Source organism: Phaseolus vulgaris, chromosome 4, assembly GCF_000499845.2.
Source record: "Phaseolus vulgaris cultivar G19833 chromosome 4, P. vulgaris v2.0, whole genome shotgun sequence".
Classification (NCBI taxonomy): domain Eukaryota; kingdom Viridiplantae; phylum Streptophyta; class Magnoliopsida; order Fabales; family Fabaceae; genus Phaseolus; species Phaseolus vulgaris.
The window spans coordinates 43,550,186-43,571,593 of NC_023756.2; the positions used below are offsets into that span (position 1 = coordinate 43,550,186).

Sequence of the window (21,408 nt, forward strand, 5' to 3'; positions counted from 1 at the left end):
CATATTATGAAGTGAACTTTAAATCTAACCTTACAAAACTGGCTTATAAAATAAGATCTGCATTCACTTATATACTATAAATCCTCTTTCCAATATCAAACATGTCAAATAATTATATTATTCTCCAATTGTGATAAAAGTTTGAGCTTAACCTCTTCATTCATATGTTTAAGACATTTTAAATAGGAAAGTATAAAAGCATGAAAGACACCACTGTCTAGATAATACTTAGAAAAATTAAATTGTTTGGAGAAACAAGCAAAACTAATATTAATGTCTGGTAATAATTGGCTCTGAAAAATGCTCATGTTGTAAACTTGATCTTTAGTAAAATTTGGAAGTTTTTAACAATAAAACTTAATTTTGATAGTGGAAGCGAATCAAAATAAATAAAAATAAATTCTATTTATTTTCTTGTGAAAAGGATCTTTATCTTTTAAAATAGTTTCTAAAGGAAAAAAAAAAGGTATTTTGACAACAAATATATCTAAACAGGATGAGAAAAAATTATTAAAATGTAGCTTGTTTCTTGCACAGATTTATTAATTAATATGTAAATGAGAGATTAAAAAAACCTTTAGTGGGATATAGTTCTATTTTAGCATCGATCATCTGTTATGTGGCTTGCACTGTATGTATCCAGTTAATATCAGACATTTGTAACTTTGAATTCTAAAAAAAAGACCAACCATATAATATATATATATATATATATATATATATATATATATAATATTCTATAAACTTGCTCTTATTACCATATTTGATGTCAAACAAGCACTCGGATATGAAATGCCTCAATCACTGTGTATAATTTAATATTGAAACCTTGGAGAGATAGCAACTAATGTGTACTTTTTTTGTATTTTCTACTGATAGATAAATATATTGTTCACTTCCTTTTCCTTCTATGGAACATCCAATCATTGTCAGTGCATTTATTTCTCTTGATTTCTGCTTTTACCTTTTTTTCTGCCTCAAGAAATAAACTACTTATTTATGAGTCAGAACATACATGTTACAAGCATGTGAATCTAATTCAGCAGATATTTCTCCGGAGACTGATGATTGTGTTGAATGCTGCAAAATTCAAAAACAAATAGTAAAATTCATAATTATTTTTAGATGATTGTAAGGCATGCAATGAGTTAAACTATGTAGCTCACCTTCCATAAATCTCTTGCATCAACTAAAGTTCCTGGCTTCAGGCCTATGTCAGACCATGATGCAGTAACTTTTGCTTTGGATGAACTTCTATTCCATAATATCACTGCTAACCTGTTATTGCTGAGAGGACCTGCCCAAACCTGCAACACTTGCTTTCTTTTAAGAAGTTCTATTGAGTAATTTGACATACAAGAAAAATTGATATTAGTGCCAGAATAATTTGTGTAACTTTTGAAGAATATGTCACTGAAATTTCTGTGACCACAAAATTAGTAATCTGAAAAACGATTTTTGTCACTACATTTGGTCACAAACTCATTGAAGACTCAAGTGGTTTTTGACTTTATGTGTACGTATCTATTAGTAGCTGCTTTGTTTTTATCTGTTAGAAAACATAAAAAACTATGTTGGTGGCAGCTTCACATTATATGGAAACATGGAGTAGCATTGTAAACTAAGATGATGTCAACCTTATCATCAGTTTTAGTGCAAAAGAGTGTCGAAGATCCACGTCGACAAGAGATAAAGATTTTTCATATTATATAAGTGGGTGCAAACCTCATCTTATAAGTCGATTTTATAAGGTTGAGTTAGGCTTAAAGTTTGTTTCTTAATATGGTATTAGAATCATTTAAAAACTATTTTAACAAGTTTGTTGAGTTTATCAAGCTATCGAGAGTTAGAATTAAAGTCCGCTTCTTTGTAAGGAAACGCACTGCAACACAAAAGCAAAGGAAGTTACCTCCAAATCATTATTACTTTTCACCTTCTTTCCTTGAACTCCAAGCTTGTCTGAAATACCCTAGGATGATTAGTTTTAAAAGCATTCCCTGTTTAAGAAAAGATAAGAATGTTAGTTTGGTATTTCCATACCTTGGTTTACTGCAATGACTTCTTCATTGCTTAGCAATTCTTTTGTGGTGACATCCAGTGCTCTAATGTCACAACCAATCAATAAAGGAGCCTGTAAGTACAAAAAAAATGTAAATATGCAGAATACATTATTATATGCAAATGCCTAAATATGTACATTTATTGGTTTCATGTTACCTTAGCCAGTGCCCATATGCTGAAATGAGCACGATATTCTTCTGTTGTCATGCCTCCATTTCCAACTTCTAGCATGTCAGGGTCTGTAGACAAAAAATATCACAGTAAACAAAAATTGCACATGGACATAATTATATATTTATTTTGGTTGAAGAACTTGTATTTAGTCACCAAACAATCTAAGATTGATTCTATGTACAAAACTAGTGAGAGGTGAGGATTCTTACCATTCCATCCTCCTGGTCCAGCATAAGAAGCCCATTCATCATTCAGATCTGCACGAGATATCATACTGTGGAGAAAATATACTAAGATTTTGATGTGGAAAATGAAAGAAAATGTATTCCTTGAAAGTGATACTCTTTATAACTTAATTATCATGCAGAGAATGAAATTGCTCAGACTAGATTCATATTACATTGGCATTGAAGATAAATAGATTTGTATTGAATCATATCATGCATGCTTGCCTTTCCCACTTATCTTCAATGTCTCCTGTTGTTCTCCAACTATTTCCCACACTTTTGGCCCAAGTTGCTGGATCTTCTGATCCCCTATGTTTGAGAAAGCAGTTAATACTTGTGAGTTCTTTGGCTTAGAGGAATAATAGAGTAGATGAAATGCAGCTACACTTTCTTCTAGCAATATAAATTCCTCAAATGAGTAGTCAAGTTCATCAGCATAATGTTTGTGAAACATGATCACCAATTTTCTCACCATTCACACAAAGAGAAGAAAATTGGCCTTCCACTGTTTGCCAAAGCTTTACTCATTGGAGGGTACCTGTGTTACAAATTGTATCAATCCCTGAATTCTAGAGGTATATTTGTATTTGAAGGTCACAAATACCTTTCTTTGGGGTTTATGTTCTTATTCTCACAATTATCATACTTCAAGTAGTCAATCCCCTAAAGTAACATTGAAAATAGGTCTTAATAGAACTACATAGGACAGAGGTTGATAAATGCAAAATGACTATGAAATGAATGGATGTTACCCAGGAAGCAAATGTTTTTGCATCTTGCTCTTCATGTCCTAGTGATCCAGGCATAGTTTTGCTGCATGTTTGAGTTCTGCAGAGAAATTGTGAGAGATTGGAAAAAGTTGAATCATCACAGATATGCAAAATTAAGAGTTTAATCTGTGATATACCCTGCATCTGAATAGATCCCCAACTTCAAACCTTTTTTATGAACATAATCAGCAAGAGCCTTCATTCCTGAAGGAAATGTTGAGGCTTTGGGAACCAAATTTCCCTGCCACCATTTTACATCAGCCAAATTAAATATCACAGAAACTGGATATTATACTGTGATATGCAATTCTATAGTGAAAGACCAAGTATCAAACATGTCAAATTCATTGTGAAACAACTATACTCAGTAATTTCATGCACCTATATTCAAATTCAAACTTTGCAATCATCATGAAAATAGTGTCTAATGCAACTTTCTAATTGAAAATATCATACTAAATAGTATAATTACCTGTGAATCTCGATTAAGCTCTCCCCAACAATCATCTAGACATTTGAAAAAAGAGTTCTACATTATTTTGTGTTATGAACAAATGTGCCATAATTTTGTACTGCTATTGATGGAAGTAGTAATTTTCATAATACAAACTGTTCTACCTATGTTGATATATTGGTAACCAAGAGCAGCAAGGCCAGTTGACACCATAGCATCAGCTGCAAAAAAAAATCAAGAGATGTCACAAAACATATATTAACAAGAATGTTTCTATTAAATTCAAAGTTCATGCAGAAATAGTTAAGTACCTGTTTCCCGAATTAAGCCTTCATTAATATTGCAGGAAAAATGGTTCCAGCTATTCCATCTGAATTTTATGGTTAGTAATTTATCACTGTACATTTGCTTTTATATATTTGCAAAAATTCATCACTAATGAAATCATAGAAATTATTTTAATTATATGTTTTTTTATTCATAAATGTATATAAAATGTTAAATTCTCATTTCTTGCTGGCTTTAGTCAAATACAGGTTGTGTTTTCTTATAATATAATGAAAACTAATAAAAAAGTAATATATGAAATAAACATTATTGAAGTAATTGTGACAAAATTTGGCCTAAAGTTCAAGATAAGATCAGTTAGAAAAGTCATTCAATAATAACAAAAAAAAGATCATTAACTTTCTATTGGCCTACCCTAACCATAAGAAGAAGTGGTTGGAGGGTCAATTGAAAACTGAGTTATGAGTTTAAAGCTCAATCAAAGTAAGAGGAAAGATAGTGGATTAGAACCAAATAATGGTTAGATGGGGACACTTAAAAAGCTTGTGACATCTATTTCTATAACATCATGGCTGTTTTTTTATAACTCCATCTCATATTTCTTAAATCTTAAATTACTCTTTATTATATGATGTTCTTTATTTTAGAATGGATGATTTCAAAAAAAATTGGATTATGGAGTTCAAAAGATATTTTTAGGTTTAAAAATACCTTTTAGATTCTATAATTCATAATTTTTTTTCTAAAAAGAAAATTTTGAATTGTAGAATTTAAAAAATATATTTTTGGATCCATAAGTATATTCTGTAGAATACGAAAAGTATTTCCGAAATTAGATGTGTTCTATAAATTCTACAATTCAGTGTAAGTAGAAAAAAAAATATTTTGGATTGTAGAATCTAGAAGAAATTTCTAATTTCATGAATATTTTCTAGATTCTACAATCTTATAATTTTTAAAGAGAAAATGGTTTTTTTTCCCTAATTTATTTATGTGATATAGATTCTTGTTGATGATTGGTGAAAGCTAATAATAAAGATGGAACAAGAACCTATGACTTTTTTTATTTACAAAAATTAACATAGGTTAAGAAATTTAAACAACTCAACCACCTAAAATATTTATATTCCCTATTAGGGGTCTTTGGTAAAACAATGAAAAGCTATAGTAACTCTTCTTCTTAACATTTTGTGCAATTCATCAATAAAGTCACCAAATGTCCTTTTCATTGTGCCAAGTGCCATAATTCCAAAATTCCACAAACCCCAAACAAGAATCATAGTTGAAGCTTTAACCAATTACAAGACAAATCATGGCACCACCATGGATATGCCTTGGAGCACTCACATCATCTTCTTAGTGGCTGGACTTGACGGTGCCACCATAAATTATCCATTCATATGTATCAAGAATCAGATCACGATAAGACATAATAATTCATATTTTTATTGAAATTTGTGTTTTCAACTTCACACATGACAGAAGAATTTGTCTCATTTTAAAGACCCTTTTGATCTAATTTCCACCATCACCCCCAAAATGTTCAAACTGATCATGGAGCAATGAACATTATCTCAGCAAACACCTATAAAGATTAATAAAGCAAAACTCTAACTTTGATTGAAAATGATATTATCCCACAAAAAGACAATGCATGTGAATCAATTAAACTTGCACACACATGTGAAATAGTGTTTCAATTATTTGAGCATGTTAGTTAGATGCAAAAGCTAAAGGGACAGTGTTCACAAGGAGGGTAGAAACCAGCAAAGTTTGGTGAGAAAAGTGAAGAAAAAGAAGCTTACCCCATTGGAGGTGTTTGGCCAAGTCCATTCCCAACCAAGTTTCTTCTATGAACCTCTCTAGACATCGTCATCATCATCACTCCTCTTGTTCTATTCATCAACAATCTAGCAGATGAAAATCTTGCAGAGTTCAACATCAGAAGGAAGCACAAGGCAAGTTTTCCCACCATGGATAACTTCAATCTCCAACTTGATGATGAGTATTGAATTGCCATGTAGTAAAGTATATACTATATGAACATAAAAATGTGTAAAGTTTTTATCTTTATTATATGGGGTGGTAGAATATATTGAAGGTTCAAAAGGGATTTGAAAGGAAGGAAGAAGGAAATGAAAGTTGGGAAGAGGAAGGAGCTAAGGTAGCATGAGTATTGAGCAAACTTAGAAGAGTAACTTGCAATTTAAAGAGCAATAAGTAGTGCAAGTGAGGGTTGGTTCAATGGACCAGCTTTCTCTACTTTTCAAAAATAATATTATCATATTGAAAAATATTGTTGGATTATTAAAATAAAATTGAAATTCAATTCCTAATTAATAAAGTAACAAAAATATTAGAAAAATGATTTTTTCACACCCATTTTTTCTTTGCTTTAGATTACACATTCTTTTAAGTGTTGAATTAGGGATATTTTTGTAAAATAATAAAGTATAAGATGGGTGTCATTTGGAATATTTAGTGTCAAATTATCACTGCACAAAATCTTAATAACTAACTGTTAGATACCAATAAAAAATAATTTTTATTAATAATAAAATTATTTTATTTATAAAAAAATATAATTTATAAGACAATTTTTAATTTAGTCAAATAATAATTAATTATTTTAGTTTTTAAAATTAAATTTTATTTAATTATTTTTTATAGTGACAGATGTATATATAAAAAAATTGTTAAAAGAATAAGTTTTAGTAACTTTAATATAAATATTAAACATTAAAATTAAATTTAGTTTAAATATATTATTTTGTCTCTCATTCTCAAAATTATAAATAAAATTGTAATTTCTATGTAACATATAAATAAGTATTATTAATATTTTCAAATCCACATGATTATAGAAAATTTACCTATCTAATTAAACTCGTAGACTTTGAAACAAAACTTTCAGAAAAAAAGTATACAAACAATTAACTGAAATAAATAAATAATTTAATTTGGTAATTTTTTGTTTAATGAATTATAATTTATATCCTAATAAATTAAAGAAAAGGAAATATTTTTTAAAAATACTGATAAGTTTTTCATTTTCTCAAATTATTCTTTAGTTGAAACATCTGGTACATTTATCCACAAAGTTTTGATAGATCAATTACAAACTTTAAAAAATTATTTATTTATTTTTAAAAAAAAGTTATCCATTTTTTTAAATAAAGCTTAAAAACTGGCCCACTTAACCACCATTCTCAATTTGCTTTGCTGTATCCTATATGTATTCTGAATATAGATGAACACAAGAAATCATATCACTTCAAATCAAATAATTAAAAACACAACTTCGTGACAAAATGGCTCAAATTGAAAATTCACTTTTATATAAAAAGGATATAACATTTAATATAAATTATTTTACCTTTTATTAAATTAAATAGTTTATTGTGTGAAAAATACATATTCAACTTACAATTAATCACTCTTTTTCTATAAATATATTTATTTATTATACTTTTTACAATTATATTCTTTTAATACGGAAACTCGTATTTTTGAGCTATTATAAAAATAATGACACTATCGGTAGATCCCTGGACTTTTTCATGTCTTGTATGATTGAAACAACAAATAAATGTTAATTTTGTACATAAATTTTAACTGCCAGGAATGAAAATTGAGGATTTATATATGAGGCTCAAACACTCCTCTTAAATGGTGTGTTCATGTTGGATATATGTATCATACATTGATATTCGTAAAACACGTTCAAAAAATATTTGTTGGATTTCTGACAATTTTAGTAGTTCTAACATAATTTTAAAAATTAGAAATACATTAATATTTTAAAAACTCAAATTTATTGTATAAATTTTTATTATGATTATAAAAATAAGAAACAAATTATTTTGAACCAGTCATAAAAAAACATATTTTTTTTAAAAAAAATCTAATACATACTTATGCACATAAATCTTTATTATTAATTTATACAATTCATAATTATATAATATATAGATCCTTATCCTTATATTTCTTAATTTTAAAAATTTTACGTACTTCAGTATATTTTATATATATAAATTGTTAAAGATTGTATATAAATAAATAAAATAAACTTTCTCTTATAAATTTATATTAGATTAAACTTAAATGTAAATATTAACAAGGTATGTTTCTGAATTGATGTCCTTGACCTCATGCTTTAATTTGTTTTTTTAATTTATTATTCAAGTTAAACTTATTTTTATTTGTTAATTTACGGGTTGCATTTGTTTCTTTTGTGATTACACTTTGTTTCCTTTAACTTTACATTAAAATATTTTTCCATCATTCTAAAAACACAAAATTATTAAATAAAAACTATTTTTAAAAACAAAAAAATAATTAATCATGATTAAATTAAATATTTTTATAAACTAAAAAATATTATTATTTAAAATAATTTTTAAATTTATAAATTACTTTCTAAAATGATATTTAATTAATTATTGACTATTTTAGATTTTAGTATTGATAACTAAATCTTAATGACTAATTAAATATCAATTAGTTAATTTACATACCAATTTAAAAACTAATTTATAAATTAAAAAAAAAAAAATTAAATATGAATAATTTTTTATTTTTAAAATAATATTTAATTTAGTTAATATAGTGATTAATTATTTTTTGTCTTTAAAATTAATTTTTGTTTAATAATTTTATTGTAATAATGTGTTTCTTTAAAAAAATTGGTATCTTTAATTTCTAAAATTTAGGTTAAAAAAAAAATCAATTTCACTATGGATTGAAGATTATTAGGTACGGTTCTAACCGAGGGCAATTTAATTGAAGAAAATTGGGAAGTTCTTTTAATTAAATTAGCAACTATAAGGTTTTTCAATTTAGCTGAAGACAAGAATTACTAAACTTACAAAAAAACAGTTAATTTTACTAAGGTGAAAATAATTAAACTTTACTTGTATATAACTATTAGAATATTTCTTTTGATAATGAAAATACAAAAATTAAACTTGACTTTTTATAACTATTAAAATATTTCTTTAGATAATGAAAATACAAAAATAAACATTATTATTTTTATAGAATTTTTATTATATTTTTCATAAAACATAATTTTGATGGAAGTGTTAAATCTATTTAAAAAAAGAAAAATAATAGATTAACATGAACACACCAACATAAAAAAAAATCAATCATTCAAACCTTTTATATTAATTAAAGTATTGATATAGTAATTTGTATGTCCATTTCTTTCTAAATATAAAGAAATGATGTTTTATATGATAATATGGTCATAACTAATATAGAAAATTATATTTTAAATTGTTAGCTTTATTTATTTTCTTTCCTGCTAAAAAAATCGTGCTTATTTATATAATTTTAAAGAGACTTGTTATACAAGATTAAACATATAAATATTTGATATATATGTATACATAAAGTTCAAGACAATTCTCTTTAAGACATAATTAAATATTAAACAAAAAATGTATTTTACAAAAATTTTAATTTTTTATTTTATTTTGAAGAATGAACTCTTTTGTTAAATTCAACTTTCTTTAAAGAAGGTAGCAAATTAATGTTTCCTTGAAGAATATAGCAAATTAATGTGATATCATTGATATTTTTACTTTATAATATTTTTTTATGGATAAAAAATAAATAAAAAGGAAATACTTAGAATGCTCAAACCCGTATACCTTTATAATAATAGTATATTAAAGAAAAGAGAGAGAAAAAGGTTTAATAATATAAGAATGTGAATTTATAAACATATGAAACTAAATTGCATCCACCATTCATGTTGAAATGTTTTACCTACTATCACATCTAAAATATATAATAAAATATGCATACGAGGCTTATATTTATTTTCTTTCTCTCATATTTTATATAAATAGTTTTGTCTCATATACTAAGAAGGCCGTTTCTTCCTGCACCCCTACATTTTTCTTCCTGCATCTTCATAATGGTATGCAAAGACCAAATTATTCTATTATTTTTCAAAAACCCTAAAATGCACTTTAACTGTATTTTTTTTTCATTCCAGATTATGGAATCCAGAAATTTTTTGAATTGACACTTCCCATAAAATTTTGGATTCATCAATTCATAATTCAAAAATATGCATTTCACATTAAAAAATCATCATTCAAAAAAAGCATTTCGGATTCACTAATCCGTAACAGAAATATGCATTCCGGATTAAGAAATTCATAATTAAAAAAAAATCATTATGGATCCATCAATCCGTAATAGAATTAGGCTTTTGGATTCAGCAATCCAAAAATCAATAATTTATGCAAAATTTGCTTTTGGAACACCCCCTCATCCGGAAAAAAAATGATTCAGTTCCGGATTGATGAATTCGTAGTACACTCCCAGATCCTGATTTCCAGTAACCACGGTGTTCTTTTTCAAATAAAAAGTCAAAGCCAATTTTGGGATTTAGAAAATTGTAGGGGTGTAGGAAGAAAAATGTAGCGTGCAGGAAAAAGTACTATGAAATTTTTTAAAAAAAGTGGGTCCAATTCACAATAGTTTCAACACACGCCATAAAAATAAAGGGGCTTTTGCTTTCTGAACCCCATAATTACTAACTATACCTGAATACCAAGAGGAGAAACACTAAAATATCCTTCATCGTTGCACATTTTGCCGCTGCCGCCATCATCTACACCTTCATTTTTCATCTTTGTTGCACTCTTATGAGAGAAACAGAATTGTTTCGGAAAACTCGTTTTGGAAATTATATGTTATGAAAAGTTTTATTTCAGTTTTGAAACACATCTTATATATTGTTGAAAATTTATTCAGGAAAGTTTGTTCTAAAAATTATATTTTAAAAAACTTGTTCTACATTGTATTTTATATATTTTGAAAAACTTATGGTAGAAGATCTCCGGATCATGTAATACAAAAGTTACATTTATAAAAGATAAAAGGCTCATTTTAAAGTTATGGAGGTGAAGTTAGAAATTATGGAGGTTCTTGTTATTGGGCAACAAATTCTCAAGCCCAGATAAAGAAATACTACAAGTGAGAGAGAAAGTTGGTAACAAATGTGAGAGTTTTTCTTTGCGCACCCCTTAAAATTTTGGTCACCTCTATTTATTTTAAAATAAGTTTTCCATAAACATATTTTTTACATTATGAAAAGTTCATTCCAAAATGAATGAGGCACTAAAAGTTTATAGCATATAAAAAGAAAACCTTAAACTTGACATTCATTTGAGTTCCAAATCAAATATAACCTAGATTAGTTTCTTGCCAACTTTTTATAATGAATTATGAAATAAAAAACTTCATAGATATTATAAACTCATTCATCAATCTTAACACTGCTAACAACTGTTTGAAGTTAGTTGATCTAGGATACAATGAAATCTTTGTATCGGTTGACATACTTTTATATCTTTGCACTTCTGCAAAAGACTCAGCTCCAACATCAAGAATCATGTCCTCCAATTGATCATCATCATCTTCACCATATACTACATCATACATGGTGCAACCCACATATTGTTCGGATATGGAAACACTTGGTAAATTTAATAATTCATCATGCCATGTCCAAGTTGTATAAGATCGAAGAAACCCATCACATAAAAGGTGCTCCCTGATTTTGTTAACATCCAGTCTCCTTCCGTTCAAACAACTAACGCATAGATGACCACTATTATTAGCATTATGTTGCGCAAATTGTATAAATTCTTCTACTCCTCTTTCATACTCATCACTTATGCGAACAAAGTTAATCCAATTTCGATCCGTTATGTTCCGTAATGGTCATTTAGGTGCTCACTAATGAGCGTGAAATCTCATTTAGGTGCTCACTATTTATTTCTAAACCGATCACATCAAGAGTTTTATACAACTCTTGGAGTTGTCAAACCATAATTTTCCTTCCTTGTTAGCTTCCTCAATTTTGCAACTACTCAACACCGCCCATGAGCAAAAGTTCTTTACCTTTACGCTATCAAATATGTTGGCTAATCTGGCGAAGAAAACAAAGGATAGTGATGAGAGATATCTAATAAAATCATCGAAATTGAATGATTTACAAACCCTTTATGCACTTAGCCAATGTACGCAGGATTTGTCTAGTGATGATTGTAGGAGCTGTTTGGAAGATATAATTAGAAATATCCCTTGGTATCTCTTGTAAAGCATGGGGGAAAGTGTTTTGTATTCGAGTTGCAATCTCAAATTTGAATTGTTCCAATTTTTCTAGGTTACTGACCAACCTTAACGGCCAATGTTCGGTGATCCTTCTCCATCATCCCATAATGGTAAAGGCTACAACTCAATGTTTTTTTTCTAATGTTTTATTAATCATGACCAGGCTACATTATAACATCTTTTTTATTTTTATCAGCAACATTATAACATCTTTAACACAAAATCTTAAAAAATTGAAATTGTAGGTATTATTTATTATAGCGTTGATATGTTAATAGTCTTATCTCAAAAATTAGGGTGTGGGTATTATTTATTAGAGTGTTGATAAGTTGACAATTTTATTTTAAAAAATTAAGTTGAGTATTGTCTATTAGAATGTTAATATGTTCACATGATCCTAGAGCCAGTGAGGACATCCATGACTTCCTATAATATTTTTTTGATCGCACGGGGCGATAATGTTTTTCTAGTCGCGCAGGGCGATAATAATTCTGATTTCACAGGATGATAATAATTTTGCTCGCATGGGGAGATAATAATTCTAATCACATAGGGTGATAATATTTTTCTAGTCAAGCGGGGCGATAATAATTTACTCTAGTCGTGCGAGGTGATAATAATTCTGATCGCACAAGGCGATAATATTTCTGATTGCACTGGGCGATAATAATTCTAATCGCAAGTGGCGATAATAATTCTGATCGCACGGAGCAAGAATAATTATGGTCGCATAGAACCATTTATTATATATATATATATATATATATTTCAAAACCCATTACATCAAAAGTTGTATACAACTCTTGGAGTTCGGGATACTTAGTTGCTCTTAGATATCATGAAGTAAAGGATGGTGTGGTGAAGGAGAGGGAGATGCAGGTGTCTTGCCATCGAGTCAATCAAATGGCCAATGAAGAAGAAGTGAAGAGTAATGGTCTTATGAGGGGCTGAGCAGCTTTGTTAGCAGAGGAACTGTCTATGCAAGGTCTGACAAGGAAGAAGATCTGGAGGAAGGGTTGTCCTTATAGCTTATGTTGATTGAGTCAGGTCTGGAGCAAACGTAGCCTTGTGTATTGTGGCCATATGGAAGGTGAGTGCCTTGATTCTAAAGTGAATTGAAGCCAAATGAATGTCAACATCAAGAGGGAGGTTTCTAACTTTTGGTAGGTTTTGGTGTCTCAAAAGTAGCAGATTGTAAGTTTTTATATAGTTTTTCCGAGGCAGGGTGCTTGTTGGTGTATTATGCAGCAAACAACATTTTTCTTTTGCTTTTAGGGTGTCTCAATTGTTTAGAGAACTCTTAATCTAGTATTTGGTTTGTGTAAAAGGGTTAGGATACCCCTATTGTATCCCTTTTAATTTAATTTCATTATTTGCTGATAAAAAAAAAAAAAAAAGCTCTTGGAGTTGTCAAACCATCATTTTCCTTCCTTATTAGCTTCCTCAGTTTTGCAAATACTCAGGCACAACACATTTCTGACCCTACCTATCTATACCAGACTTACTCCCGGGGCAACACTACAGATGGCAACACCTTCCAATCCAATCTCAAGTTCGTACTCTCCTCCTTATCAAATAACGCCACCGACAACAATAGATTCTACAACAACACAGTCCCTCGATAAAACTCCTCGGAATCTGTCTTTGGAATTCTCAGCTTTGTCAACAATGTATCCAAAATGCAAACTGCCAATTATCTTCAAATTTCCTGTTGGCGAAGCAATCTATGATTTGGTACCGTTTGTTATTCCAACACCTCGTTCTTCTCTACTGTGTCCATCGGACCTAGGCTGACCGTGATCAACACTGTTAATATCTCAAACCCGGAAAGTTTCATACATTTATTTTTTCAGGTCATGAACGAAATTGCAAATGTTATTGTTGCTACATTTGATAAAAAAGTTTGCAACAACGGAAACAAATATTAATGGACTTCAAAGAGTTTATTGTCTTGCTCAGTGTACTACGGACCTGTCACCCAGTGATTGCAGAAGGTGTCTCCAGCACCGCCCCTGAGCTAAAGTTCTTCACCGTTCACTATCAAATATGTTGGCTAATCTCCTCGCACAGGACGATAATAATTCTGATCGCACAGGCTGATAATAATTCTGATCGCACGGGGCGATAATAATACTAATCGCACGAGGTGATAATATTTTTCTAATCGCACAGGGGGATAATATTTTTCTGATCGCATGGGACGATAATATTTTTCTGGTCGCGCGAGGCGATAATAATTTATTCTAGTCACGCGGGACGATAATATCTTTTTGGTCGTGCGGGGTGATAATAGTTCTGATAGCAGGTGGCGATAATAATTCTAATCGCACGAGGCGAGAATAATTCTGGTCGCACGGGGCGAGAATAATTCTGGTTACACGGGACCATTTATTACATATATTTAGTTCTACAACAACACAGTCCCTCGATAAAACTCCTCAGACTTTTTCTGTGCAGGGGTGATGTCCCTTCTCAACTTTCACAACAATGTGTCCGAAATGAAACTTGCCAATTATCCTTAGATTGCCCATTGGTCAAGTAAGTTGTCATTTGGTACTATGAGTGCACCAGTCGTTCCTCCAACACCTTGTTCTTCTATACTATGTCCATCGAACCTAGGTTGACGTGATTAACACTGCTAATATCTCAAACCCGGATAGTTTCATGCATTTATTGTTCTAGGTCATGAACAAAACTGCAGATGTTGCTGCTATTGATAAAAAGTTTGCAACAAGGGAAGCAAATATTTCTAGACTTCAGAGAGTTTATTGTCTAGCTCAGTGTACTCTAAACCTGTCACCTAGTGATTGCATGAGGTGTGTGAGTGGAATGATAGGCGACCTTCCATGGTTCTGCCAAGGGAATCAAGGAGGGAAAATTCTGTATATAAGTTGTATTGTTAGGTATGAACTCTACCATTTCTATCGCTTGAATAGTATTACTTCTACACCAACGTGGGTTCCTGCATCAAAATTTGGATATGTAGATTCAAGATTTTCAGAAGATCCAAATTATTTAAACCACAGTTGCTCAACTAATATAACTATTGACAACACTTTCAAAAATGTGTCTAGAGACCCTCTTCTCTTACATGTCTTCCAATGCCACCAATGGAAAAATCTCTAATAAGGGCGGTGCAAAGAATACTATGAATGGCTCTTCATGTGCCAAGGTGGTCTCCCATCTCGGCTCTGTGAAAAATGTGTCCTCAATGCAACCCACTTAATATCCTCAAAGTGCAATTCGTTTCAAGAGACTATAATTTGGTACAACCACTGCATGCTTCGCTATTCCAATCGCTATTTCTTCTCCCAAGTGCAAAAAAGTCCATCTTTTCACATGTTGAACGCCATCGTTGTCTCCAGCACCACCCCTGAGCAAAAGTTCTTCACCTTTACACTATCAAAGAAGTTGGCTAATCTGGTGAAGGAGACAAAGGATAGTGATGAGAGATATTTGATAAAATCGTCGAAATTGAATTCTTTACAAACCCTTTATGCACTTAGCCAATGTACGCAAGATTTGTTTAGTGATGATTGTAAGAGCTTTGTGGAAGATATAATTGGAAATATCCCTTGGTCTCTCTTGGGAAGCATGAGGGAAAGAGTTTTGTATCCCAGTTACAATATAAAATTTGAATTGTTCCAATTTTTCTGGGTTCCTGACAAACCTCAACGGCCAACGTCCAGTGATCCTTCTCCAGCATCCCATAATAGTAAATGCTACAACTCAATATTTTTTTTCTAATGTATTTTAATCATGACTAGGCTACATTATACCATCCTTTTTTTGTTATGAGTAACATTATAACATCTTTAACACAAAATCTTAAAAAATTGAAATTGTAGGTATTATTTATTAAAGTGTTGATACTCTTATCTTAAAAAATTGTGTTGTGAGTATTATTTATTAGAGTCTTGATATGTTGACAATTTTATTTTAAAAAATTAAGTTGTGGGTAATATTTATCAGAATGTTAATATTTTAACATGATCCTAGAGCCAGTGAGGACATCCATGGCTTGTTGTAATATTTTTTTGATCGCATGGGATGATAATGTTTTTATTGGTCCCGCAGGGTGATAATAATTATGATCGCACGGGATGATATATTTTTGCTCGCACAGTGCGATAACAATTATAATCGCATGGGGCGATAATAATTCTGATCACATAGGGCGATAATATTTTTTGGTCACGCGGGGTGATCATAATTTATTCTGGTCGCACGAAGTGATAGTAATTCTGATCGCACAGGGCGATAATATTTCTGATTGCACTGGGCGATAATAATTTTGATCGCATGTGGCGATAATAATTCCAATCGCACGAAGTGATAATATTTCCAATAGCACGGAGCGAGAATAATTTTGGTCGCACAAAACCATTTATTATATATATTTATTTCTAAACATATCACATCAAGAGTTGTATACAACTCTTGGAGTTGTCAAACCATCATTGTCCTTCCTTTTTAGCTTCCTTAATTTTGCAACTACTCTGGCACAACACATTTTTGACCTTATCTATCTATACCAGAGTTGCTCCCAAGGCAACACTATAGATGACAACACCTTCCAATCCAATCTCAAGACCCTACTCTCGTCCTTATCAAATAACGCCAACGACATCAACTGATTCTACAACAACACAGTCCCTCGATAAAACGAACTTTATATTTGGACTTTTCATGTGTAGGGGTGACGTTCCTTCTCAGCTTTGTTAACAACTAGTGCTAGTAACCCGTGCATCGCACGGGAAAGAAATATAAGGTATAATTATTTATGAAGTATTATTACCATATTAATAAATAAATAAATAATTGTAATTTATGCAGGATTTAAAAACAGTTCTGACTCCCAAATATATTACAATAAACTTTCAATCAAATCATTTTCATAATGATAACCCAAAAGTGTTGCCATGTATGTTCATCATCTACCTCAAAAATAATTTTATCCTTCTCCTGAAGTGAGTGTTCCCTACAAAAGGCAGAGGAAAATCCTACACAACAATAAAAAGTTAAATATTTGCATTTGTGAAAAAAATACATTTTCATTTAATATATTTAATATATATAAAACGAAAGTCTATTATAAAAAAAAATACTAGATGACTTGTTTTGCACTGGGAAACAGTCATAGTTAGTGTAAAATACACAAGTACATGATACGTTAGTGAGCTTCGACTTCCAATCTCTAGAAAGAAATCTACGACAATATCTTCAGACAACGTATCCTCAACTATTGTTACATCAAAACAACTCTCTTCCACGTAACGAAATAGAATTTGATGAGATCCTTCTTTTAACGTGTACAGGTTATGCATTTCATCGCAGCCGTAAACGATCAAGGGATTGTGGAGGTCCATATTATAACTTACCTTGAATATATTTCCTCTTTGATCAACAAGGGTACATATAGGATTCAGTTCCGTACCAAATATTATTCCAAAGGTCCAGTCCACAAAAAATCATCCTACGATAATATAAGAATGATATGAGAATGCAGAAAAAGAATAGTTAACCCTAAAACGGAAAGAAAGAAAAAAACATATGGAGAAGTCCTTCGGAAACCATTTGGTTGACAATAAATATGAGAACATACCTTTGAATGATCTATGGTGGTCTTGAATGTACCTAGTGTTTCCCTGCTTATGATTTTCGTTGGGTCTGCGTTGTTCATTTGGTTTGTTTAAAACTTAATGAAACACTCAAGTGGTTTACCAAATCAAAGTATATAGACAAGAGATGGAGATTATAGTTCAAAACCTTTTTAGAAATCCAAACTTATGGTGTGATTGTTGAAAGGTGTACAATTTATAAATAATAACTAATAAGTAATATTTAATAGTTTTTATGACAATAAAAGAAGGAAAAAAAATTTAATTTCTTGGTATTGAAATGATGAATGCAATTTTTTGGAAACGACAGTCATACTAAATAAATTGCTATTTTCCATTATGAATGAGAAGTATAGAGAACCATAGAAAAGAACATTGGGTAAATAATGAGTTTAAAATGCAAGATTTTGAAAAAGTCTTTAGGGGTTAGGTATACGTTTTACTCAGAAATGAGAAACTTTTATGAGACAACACATAAATCCAATCTAGCAGAGCATAGTGCATGCCTCAAAAATGCACCCTCATGAATAAATAAATCTTTTAGTGGTTAAATAGCATTCACACATATCCAGTATCTAAAAAAATAAACAAAATTTGAAATAAAGAGCGTGTGCATATTTGAACATACATGTGCACATCATAATAATATCATTTTAATATATATTTCTCATTTTTATGTATTTTGTTTCTATTTAATTATCATGTAATTAGAAAATTATCTATTTAATTTCAAATTAACAAAAAATATCTTTTATAATTGAAAAATTAAATTAATTTATTCTTAATTAGTTAGCATATACTTTTATTATGTAGTAGGAATATAAAAGTAGTATACTTTTCTAAATAATGGGTTTACTATATAACAATACTATTATACACATTTAATATAACAATATAAGTTATAGCAGTCTACCCAATGTTTTTGGAAATGACAGTCATACTAAATAAATTTATATTTTCCATTATGAATGAGAAGTATAGACAACCATAGAAAAGAACATTGGGTAAACATCAGGTTTAAAAGGCAAGAGTTTCAAAAAGTTTTCAGGGGTTAGGTATACATTTTACTGTGAAATGAGAAACTTTTATAAGGCAATACATAAATCCAATCAAGTAGAGCATGGTGCATGTCTAAAAAATGTACCCTCATGAATAAATAAATCTTTTAGTGTAACATTGGTTTTTAAAAAAGTAAAATTGGTTTTTAATCATATTATATTGTAAAAATTATACTACTGTTTCAGCGAGATGGGTATTGAACTATTTTGTACATTTAGTACAACAACATCAGTGATTAAAATAATTCTATACAATATTATTGACTGATGAATCATAAAAACTACATTGAATTATAAAACATTTTTTTATGGCATAAAACACAATTCTAATAAAAATTAGGTTGTGCATAGTAAAAAACAACAATTTACACAATATAAATTGAATGTCACAATATGATTTACTGTAATTCAAGGTGTAACATATAATTGTGTTGCTTTCAATTATTGTCAAAAAAATTTAGTGTAAACAACATTTGTTTGTCTTGTTTGTTACATTCCCATCTTCATCTCTCAATCATTTCTTCGTTCTAACTCTAGAGATAGTTACATACAATTGTCCATGTGTGAAAACTGGACGTGGAAGATATAAACCAACTTTTTTCAATGATTGACCTTGGCTCTTATTGATTGTCATTGCAATAGATAAAGTTACTGGAAATTGTCTTCTTTGGAATTTAAAGGGCACACCTGCATCTGAAGGGATCAAGGCACATTCGATTCATCATTGGTGCTTCATCCCATATAATCAATTTTGTTTCAATTAAAACCCTGGCCCTATGACTTCCTTAAGCTATGTTGCAAGTCGAGTCTTCATTTATTAAAATAGGAATACAAAATCTGGTGTGGAGAATATTGTGAATGGGCTCTTCATGTGCCAAGGTGGTCTCCCATCTCGGCTCTGTGAAAAATGCGTCCTCAATGCAACCCACCTAATATCCTCAAAGTGCAATTCGTTTCAAGAGGTTGTAATTTGGTACAACCATTGCATGCTTCGCTATTCCAAGCGCTATTTCTTCTCCCAACTAGACAAAAATCCAACTTTTCAAATGTTGAACGTCATCGATGTCTCCAACACCGCCCTTGAGCAAAATTTTTTCACCTTTACACTATCAAATATGTTGGCTAATATGGCGAAGGATATAAAGGATAGTAATGTACGCAAGATTTGTCTAGTGATGATTCCAGGAGCTGTTTGGAAGATATAATTGGAAATATCCCTTGGTCTCTCTTGGGAAGCGTGGGGGGAAGAGTTTTGTATCCCAGTTGCAATCTCAAATTTGAGTTGTTCCAATTTTTATTGGTTCTTGATCAACCTCATCCCACAACGGTAAAGGCTACAACTCAATTTTTTTTTCTAATGTTTTTTAAGCATGACTAAGCTACATTATAACATCTTTTTTTTTATCAACAACATTATAGCAACTTTAACACAAAATCTTAAAAAATTGAAATTGTAGGTATTATTTATTAAAGTGTTGATATGTTGATAGTCTTATCTTCAAATATTAGGTTGTGAGTATTATTTATTAGTGTTGATACATTGCAAAAATTATTTTTAAAAAAATAAGTTGTGGGTATTATTTATTAGAATGTTAATATGTTGAAAGAAAGAAAGTGGTTTAGATGTCTATGATGCATGCTAAACCTATGGGTACACCTTTTGAACATCACACGAAACTCTCAATTATCCAAGCTTCTAGTTTTGAGGAAGGTAGAAGGGAGATAAAGACTATTCCATATGTTAATAGAGTGGGGAGAATTATTTATAGATGGTATGTAGCATAATCTTGCAAATGTTGTTAATATGGTTAGTAGGTTTATGGTAGATTCTAAACATACTCACTAGGACGCTTTTGAAGTGGGTGTTGAGATATCTGAACAATATTTCCTAGTTTGGTATATAAACGATCTAGCCATAACAAAAGTGCTATTGAAGGGTTTGTAGATACAAACTATGCATGGGGTTTTGATACCAGAGAGTCACTTTCTAGGTATGTTTTTACATTGCAAATATAGTTTGTTGAAAATTCAGTTTGCAATCAATGGGGACTTTATCTACTACCAGGACGAGTATATTTCACTCATAGAAGGGATAAAGAAGGCACTATGGTTGAAATTAATGATAAAAAGCTGAATATTGTGCAAGACAGTGTGACTATTCACTATGATACTCAAAATTTCATACATCTAGTTGATTATTAGATTTACCACTAGATGACCAAACATATAAATGTTAGACTACACTTTGTAAGGCATATTGTTGAGTTTAGGGAGGTCATAATCAATAAGATAGTCTTGAAAGAGAATCTCACATATGCATATAAAGAAATTCAAGTGAAAGAGAAAGTTGGAAACAAATGTGAGAGTTTTTTTTTGCACACCCCTTAAAATTTTGGCCACCTCTATTTATTTTGAAATAAGCTTTCCATAAACATAATTTTTACATTATGAAAAGTTGATTATGAGTGTGTTGGAAAATGTGAGGTTTAGTTCCTTTCTTAGTTTTAAACTTCATTGATTCTTTAGGGTTACATAATGCAACTTTTTTTAATACATTTTATATATACGTGTGTATATATTATATGGACATAATATGCATTGTTCTGGATTCAC

At 30.2% G+C, this 21,408-nt stretch overlaps 1 protein-coding gene across 2 annotated transcripts; it reads right to left on the reverse strand.

Moving 5' to 3' along the window:
• Nucleotides 1-788: 788 nt before the first annotated feature.
• On the reverse strand, nt 789-6,212 carry LOC137837804 (alpha-galactosidase-like). Of its 2 annotated transcripts, none has more exons than XM_068646940.1 (15): nt 5,780-6,212; nt 3,998-5,559; nt 3,851-3,907; nt 3,705-3,739; nt 3,370-3,473; nt 3,215-3,290; nt 3,067-3,125; nt 2,935-3,000; nt 2,688-2,771; nt 2,445-2,509; nt 2,218-2,300; nt 2,041-2,131; nt 1,910-1,959; nt 1,167-1,307; nt 789-1,080 (listed from the first exon to the last, which is right to left on the reverse strand). In XM_068646940.1, the coding sequence occupies exons 2-15, from the start codon at nt 4,089-4,091 to the stop codon at nt 994-996; spliced, it is 1,092 nt and encodes a 363-aa protein (XP_068503041.1). In that variant the 5' UTR covers nt 4,092-5,559; nt 5,780-6,212; the 3' UTR covers nt 789-993. The 2 variants fall into 2 exon arrangements, with proteins under 2 accessions (XP_068503041.1, XP_068503040.1); XM_068646939.1 differs by having other exon boundaries at nt 3,998-4,056; nt 5,780-6,201.
• Between the last annotated feature and the right edge of the window lie 15,196 nt (nt 6,213-21,408).